The 7,972-nt window shown below is 43.8% G+C and overlaps 1 protein-coding gene across 2 annotated transcripts in view; it reads right to left on the reverse strand.

Moving 5' to 3' along the window:
- Nucleotides 1-7,172, reverse strand: part of LOC147628831 (putative NAD(P)H dehydrogenase (quinone) FQR1-like 1) — a 28,133-nt gene extending 20,961 nt beyond the window's left edge. Inside the window, exons 1-2 of one of the 2 annotated variants that reach the window (XM_086811991.1) lie at nt 6,918-7,170; nt 6,692-6,785 (exon numbers count right to left, since the gene is read on the reverse strand). In XM_086811991.1, coding sequence (XP_086668117.1) covers nt 6,692-6,785; nt 6,918-6,940 — 117 coding nt within the window. In that variant the 5' untranslated portion in view covers nt 6,941-7,170. Of the gene's footprint in view, nt 1-6,691; nt 6,786-6,917 lie in introns of both variants that reach the window. The other variant, XM_086811992.1, reaches the window with a different exon arrangement.
- Between the last annotated feature and the right edge of the window lie 800 nt (nt 7,173-7,972).

Raw genomic sequence — 7,972 nt, forward strand, 5'->3', positions numbered from 1 at the left:
GGAGGTACGGAATTTAATGCTTTCCAGAGATGGTGTGTGAAAGATTTCAACAAGCCAATCAGTGGTGTGTTGAGTTTTGCAAGCAGTTATAGGCCACATCATTAGACAAGTTCCTCCAGTTTAGGTATTCCTCAGTTGCTCCGACATAAGCCTCAATTCCCGCAGAAGAGGAAGAAGGGACTTAATGGCATCAGTGGAGTTGGAATTAGTTGCCGGAATCAAAGTGTTGCAAGGTCTCCACCTTAGCAACAAGTTTAGCAATAGGGAATGTGTCATGTGCACAGTGTGTATCTACCGTGTGCTACACGCACGCAAGACTAGTTTCGAGGCTTGGGGAAGCTTGGAGCTAGGCAGGCTGATTGACGAGCTGAGTTAGGGATATACTAACGGGCGGGCACCCAAGTATGGACGGGCGGGCGCCCAAGTGTGGACGCTCGATGATAGGCCAAGAGCCTACAAAAGGGTGGCCAAGGTTAGTTATTGGGATATAGAGAGTCTCGCGAGTTTGTGAGAGCTCTATGGTCTTGGAGCTTGGATCTAGTGCAGACGTGCACCTGCTTTACGCCATGTTGATGGGAGGTGGTAGTCTAAGTAGGGTTGATTGCTTTGCAAGAAGTAGGGAAGTCGCTTGTGCAGTCGTATGCATGAGCAAGTCGGGTGAGAAGCAGAAAACAAAAAAAGCACGATTGCTTTTGGGTGAACGTGAACGAGTGAGAGAGAGAGCACGCGTGTGCGAAGGTGGACACATTGGCGAGTGGGCATGCTGGCCGAGTGCTGCTGGTCACGTGCGGTTGGCCGGGTGCAGTTTGATGCTGCGGGTGGTTGAGAACGCAAGTGCATGGGCGGCCAGGGCCAGTCGGCTGGCAGGCGCCTAGGCCTACGTAGCCAGGCGGCCAGGCCTGCCAAGCCAAGCGGCTAGGCCTGCGTAGCCAGTCCGGGCAACGCCCAGGCTAGGCGGGCGCCCAGGCCCACACAACCTTGTGGCCAGGCCTATGCGAGGCTGGCGCAGGCGCAGGTTGGCGCAAAAGCACCGACAGAAGCAACCAGCACGCCGACGGTTAATCCAGGAGGGAAAAAAAAAACAAGGAAAGCCCACGTTTTTTTGAGCTTTCGTTTTTTTTTTTTTTTTTTTTAAGTTTCAAAACCCCTCCCCTAAGGTTTCAAGGTGTTTTATTTTTTTTTAAGAAACTAGAATATATATATATATATATATATATAAAACACACAAAAGCAAAAGCCAAACATAGCTTTTGGGGGGCTTTTAGTTTTTGTAGAAACCTTTATAAACCCCTTAAGTGGGCTTATTACCACACATCTCTCACGTTTTCAAGCTCTCAAGCTCTCAAGTTCACTCGCAACTTTTGTTGTGCAAAGATCGAATTTTCTCTCCACGTACCCTCCTCACGATGTCGACCCAAGAATCAGAGTTGAAGCCCCTTGTGGAACGCGAAGGCTTGCCGGCTACGAAAGGTACCGATGCCGATCTTTTTGACGATTTTGTGTCAAAATCAGATTTCCAAGAGTTCAAAGTAGCTCTCGAAGCTTCTTTGTCGGAACGTCAGGCACAAATCGCAGCCCAGATGCAAGCTTTGCAAAACTCCATCGCTCTCTTGACCACTACCCTCTCTACTTTCTCGGGTATGGATACCCTGTCATATCCCTGATTCTAACAGATCTAAATTTGATCCCAATTCCACGAAGTGCAAATTCCTTGGATATAGCTCTCATTCCAAAGCTTGCAAATTATTGGATCTAGAGTCGAGATCCTTGGTGATTTCTCACAATGTTCACTTTGTTGAACCCTCATCAGATGATTCTCGCTCTCATCCCGAGCTTACTATCGAGGTCCCTCCTCCTTCCTCGGCCACCCCAACTCCACTACCAGCTTCTCCACCATCAACTTATTTACCCCCTGCCCCTCCAGCCCCACTTCCTCCTTCTCCAACTTCTTCTCCTCCTCAGGGTTGTTAGAGGCGTCAGAGACATTTGGTACGAGGTGGGTATGGTACGCGCCTCGAAAGACTCGTATTTTTTAGAGACATTAGAGGCGTCTGTTATATATATATATATATATATATATATATATATATATATATATATATATATATATATATATATATATATAGAGAGAGAGAGAGAGAGAGAGAGAGAGAGAGAGCCTTGGGGGAGGCCCGAGGGAGAGAGGGTGTCACCTGGGTGTGTATGCGAGAGGGGGAGAGTGTGTGTGAGAGAGAGAGAGTGTGTGAGAGAGGGGCTGCCTTGAGCAAGGTTTAAGGCTTAAGGGAGAGAGAGTGTGTCTATGAGAGAGAGGGTGTCACCTGGGTGTGTATGCGAGAGGGAGAGAGTGAGTGTGAGAGAGGGGCTGCCTTGAGCAAGGTTTAAGCCTTAAGGGAGAGAGAGTGTGTCTATGAGAGAGTGAGAGACGAGAGAGAGAGAGAAAGTGTGAGTCTTGAGAGCTTAGAGGGGCCCTTATAGCCCCCGTCTAGAGACTCTTTAAAAACGGACGAAAACGGGTAGAGAGAGTGTATGAGTCTTGAGAGCTTAGTGGGCCCTTATAGCCCCCATCTAGGGACTCAAACAAACAAAAACAGTCAAAAAAAAATTCAACTATGCCCAGCCACCTCGAACGCCTCGAAAGACTTCTATGCCTCGAACGCCTCTAACGGTTAGAGGCGTGCCTCGTAACTATGCTGCTGCTGCTCCTCCTCCTCCTCCTCCTGTCATTAGCTTGTTGATTCTTCAGCACAATCTTTAACACAAGCACGGAGATTACATCAACTTCATCATTCTTGTAACCTCGCCTTGATGAGTACAATGATACAGTAAAAGGGACAATACACAGTACCGGAGGCTTGTTGGTTCTCTTAATTATTTGAGTTGCACCAGGCCCAACATTTCTTACAATGTCAGTGTTATGAGTAAGTTTTCTTCCACTCCTTGACATTCTCATTGGCATGCCACTCTGAGGGTTTTCTGATACTTATCCGGTACCTTGGTACCTTGGACTATAGTCTCTCTTTTAATTGCTTCACTCTTGGTTCCGGTCTTATTTTCTAGAGATCCAATCAGCAGAATACAATTTCATTATCTTCTATTGAGGCTAACTACCGTGTTTATCTGGATACTTGATGTGACCTGTTATGGTTGTTCCAGATGTTGAGCAATCTTAATGTACTCTTGAATTCTCCAATCTCTATTCTTAACGGACAACCAGAGTGCCTTGGTGTTGACTCAAACTTCATCCTTCCAAGGCAAGACCAAACATATTGAGGTCCACTTTCATCCATTTATGCCACTTTATCCAGATATTTATATGATGTAATTAGGAATTTTAAAGCTGTTTTAGGCTTTTTTAGGCATTTTACGATTTGTCCATATTAGTAGCCTTTTTGCTATAGTCGACTCACTCTCCAGATATGTATATAAGCATGGACATTGTTCATTCATTCGCACATGGTATCAGAGATCTTGTGCTTCCACAGATCAGCAAGAAGAGTTTTCAGCCTACGTTTTTTCTCCTTTGCGCCCTCGGTGGTTTCGTATACATTCCAATGAATCTAAAGCAAAAGCAAATAGAGATCACACAAGAAAGAGTAGACAGCCAAGAGAGATCCAACACTTGAGCCAAAAACCAAAAAGTACTGATTGATTATGAATGAACAATGTCCATGCTTATATACATATCTGTAGAGCCAGTCGGCTGTAGCAAAAAAAAACTACTAATATGGACAAATGGTAAAATGCCTTTAAAAAAGCCTAAAACTAAGCTATAAAATAGCTGAAAAATATGGGAAAAATCCCGAATTACATCAAATAAATATCTGGATAAAGAGTGGCATAAAATGGAGTAAAACACACAAAAGTGCTAGGGCAATCTGGGGAAGCTTATCTTCACAAGATCACTATTTTTGATACTTTCTACAATTTCTCCAAAAACAAGAAGATGCCTCTACAGCAACTATGAGAGTAGTAGAGGCTTTTCTGTATCAATATGATATCCACAAGACTATCTGTACAACAGTACATCAACAAACAATCCATACAACAATGATACGGCAGCTGTACAGCAATGATGACATCAGCACATCCACTATTCAATGATGACGTTAGCAAGTTTCTGTCCGTGCAATAGTTGACGATTGAAGATATATGTGTACAAATAATCGCAGAAATGAGGTGGCGCTAGTCGTTTACAATCGTACACGCAGTGACGTCAGCGGGCGACAAGCCATACAGGTATGATGTCAACAAGTGGCGGTCCGTGCATACAAGTATGATGCCAACAACCATATAGTCGATAACATCAACAAGGATCAGGCATACACTCGGTGATGACTTTACTTCCACCTAGAAGACTTCCATTGTTTCATCAATGGTGTCCTTGACCTCTCTACTTGGAAATAACCGCTTGCAAGGGAAGTTCTTTGCAATGCCAGTGGGAGCTATGCATGAAGAGGTCCTCCTCGACCGCAGTAGTTCCTCGCACTGCATTGCATGTCAAACTTCTCACAATGTTTACCATGCGGGGATAATGTAGCTTGAGACCTTGCGGGATACTAAGACAAATTACAATACAATGAGAGACCAAGGTAGGTGTTTGCGGTCCCTACTAGAGCTCGAGGGTGGTCGAGTGCAACGTGCTCCCATGAGAGAATATTTCCAAAAGATGTATGATTCCCGAGCACTCAAGCAATGACAGATTGTACAGCCATGTGGGCAACGGTATGATAGGGATAATATGACCAGCAAGTACCAATGATGATGTGACAACTGGTACAATGGGTACATCAATAAATTGGGGTTTCAATTGAATTAGGGCTTCATCTAAGTTACAGTTGCAAAAAGCTACTAAGAGGTTGAATAAATTAGGTTTACACTTAAATAGGGTTGCAAAAGCTACTTAGAGGTTGACTAACCTCTTTTTGTTACGAAAAGTCTAAAAATTGCGGTTGTTACAAAGTTAGGGTTTTTGCAAAAATTAGGGTTTCAAGTAGACACCCATCTAATATTAGAGAGAGAGGATAGACTTATAGGATTTTACAGGCAAGAGAAACCTCATTGGACCACCTCTCAAGTCGCCACATCTCTCCAATAAGTGGGGAGGGTGCCCAAGCTGCCCACACAAGTGTCCATGCCCACATCCATTAACAAGGGGCGCATGTTCTCGCCTTACCGATTGGAGTCACAAACTCTCTAATAAATTGTCTCTCCACACTTTAATAAAGTGTGAACAAAGTGACTTATAACTTGTTTGCCCACACTTTAATGAAGTATGAAACTGCCAAATAGAAAAATAAGCCATAATTCTTGTATGCATAACCAAAGAGTTTAGAGACGCGCTTCCCACCTGTCTACAGCCCACAAGCAAGATCAGAATGCAGATTCATGCACGCCGTTCATGGGACGACGTCCCTGCCCATAAACTACACATACCGATCTTGCATGCAATAAAACAGTTCACACGAAAACAATTTCTAGGCATGCACACGTATATGCAATGCACCATTGTCATGGAAAATCTCCGTTCATGAAGTCAGTAAAATCTACAAAGTGAGATTGCACGCGATCTATTCAATCTGCTCAATGGCCTCTAGGTGCGTTTTCCAATCGGTACTTCTCATTAATCCATAGTTGATGATATATTAATAACCAATTAACAAAGAAGGACCATTCACACTTTGGTCCACTCTTTGGTATTTGGTTCACACTTGACCATGTTCACCTCACACATTGCGCGGCCTTGTCTATTTGACCGAACAGTTTGCACACATTCTCTTCACATCCAGCCTTCGCTCATTTGACCAGACACTCTTCTCGTGATTGTCTCCTTGTCTTCAGATGCCCGTCCACAATAGCATTCCACATGGCCGTGCTCACGTGCCGCGTGCCCTTGTCCAAAGAGCTAGATCCTTGATCCTAGTGTGGTGTATTATGCACTTGCATCGCATCTCTATCACAACTAATGGATACTTTTAATTCATATGTGGGTGATTTTCATGATTGTTCTAAAATCTTAGCCAATAAGCAGACTTTCCTCCTCTAAACAAAGTATTAAGGGGTGGTTCCCACTGAACAGAGCAATGGCCCACTCATCAACATGTTCATCTGAAAAATAGAAGCTCAGGCTCCACGGAACTCCTCTTGTTGGTAACATACCTCATGGTTCTCTCAAAGGGGCTTTTTCCACGAATGAGATGAGGTGAAGGCAGCAGCTGCCCTCTGTTTATGGGGTTGGTGAAAGGGATCATGATAATCACACGCATTTGCTGAAAATAAACACCCATGAAATAGGTAGCCTTCTCACAGCTGCTGTCTCACCTCAAGCTCTCCCCTGCCTCCCTACTTTTCTGCTAGCTAAACTAGATCCTCTGTGAGTTATAAAGAGTCCTCAAAACCAAAGCTATAATCATGCCAGCAGCTAACTATTAGCACAAGTTTCAGAGCACTCAAACTTTGCAATCTGCTTGTTTCCTACTGACATGTAGGCCACCTTGTGGAAGGATGTGAGTCCGCACAGACACAGAGAGCCAAGGCAAAAGATTACTTGAACACAGATCACGGGACCTGAAACGACCCCCTAAAGAACAGCTTCTTAAGCCAAGGTGTTCAGCTTTATTTTATTTGCAAAATAGTTTGCCCAGTGTAGATTCAAAAATGGTTAAGAAAACCCAGATCAATGAGATAAGCATACCTGCCATAGAGTGGCCTCGACTCCTTCCACGGCGTCTGCTCCCTTCTTGATCTCTTGAGCTAGGCTTTCCACGTGCCCATACATGGAATAATAGCTGCTCTCCATATAGCGCGCGCGCCCACACACACACACAAGCACACATGCATACAGGGCATTGGTAAGGTACACAAAGAGAGCATACATGAGAGGCCAAGAGATCAGATCTTGCATTTTGATAGATTCTTACACAATGTAAACCTTGGTTGCCATCTCGCCCCTTTTGTTGGTTGTTGCCGGTGTTTCTGAGAGCCCGGTTGATTGAGAGAGAGAGATCTGTTGAAGTTGGTATTCCCACGTAAGGGAAAAGGAGAATGGCCCTTGCGAGCTGGCTAGTGCTGGGGATGATGACGGCACGTTCTCTCTCTACAGTCTAAAGGATGACGCGCCTTCAGCTTTAAAGAAGCCCTTTCTCTGATTCAAATAATAATATGGCCACATTTCCCTTGGATGTTTCCAAAGCTTTCAATTCTTTTTAAGCATATAAGATAAGAAGCCCTTTCTATGATTGGCAATTTGGAAACATCCATGGGAAATGTACCATATTTGACCAAGCAACGAGAATGCCAAAGCTTTCAATTCTTTTTAAAAAGTTTTCAAGCTTCACATACTAGTGGCTTGACCCGTCCCTGACGGGCAAGAGTATTCTTATTTGTCAATCACAAATCAGTGCAGTAGAGAGAGGTGTTGCTCTAGAGTCCCAAGATCACGGGTTCAAGCCCTCATTGCAAAAGCGATGGCACGCACGAATGTGTTTTTTTCTTACTTTCTAATTCCAAACAATTGGGAAAAAAAAAAAGAATCGCTTATCTTCGAAGGGTAAGTAGGGATAAGCCGTATATTTGAAGCCCCATAGTCCCTAACTTGCCAACCTATATATAAACACACCATGCTTACCATATATATACTCCTAAAGCACTTAATCTCATTAAATAAAGCACCAAACTTGACGTAAATAAACAGCCAGCATTTCAACCCAAAATAATGTTGACAATCTAAACACACCTGAACAAAGCTTTAAAACAATCTTCGTACAGCTGAATTATCTCTCCTTGGAAGCCTATACTCCTCGCCTCCATCTGGCAAGAAAACATTAGGCAGTGCAAGATAAACTTTTCGTTGAAAAAAAGAAAAAAAACAACAAAACCTTATAGAACTCATTTAGTGGATCAATATTTGAGGCAAATGGGGTTTGAACAGGCTTGTAGACAGCAAACTGAAAAATTATGTATTGTCCAGTGCCTA

The sequence above is a fragment of the Cibotium barometz genome, chromosome 18 (genome assembly GCF_041138505.1).
Source record: "Cibotium barometz isolate CiBa-2024 chromosome 18, ASM4113850v1, whole genome shotgun sequence".
Classification (NCBI taxonomy): Eukaryota; Viridiplantae; Streptophyta; class Polypodiopsida; order Cyatheales; family Cibotiaceae; genus Cibotium; species Cibotium barometz.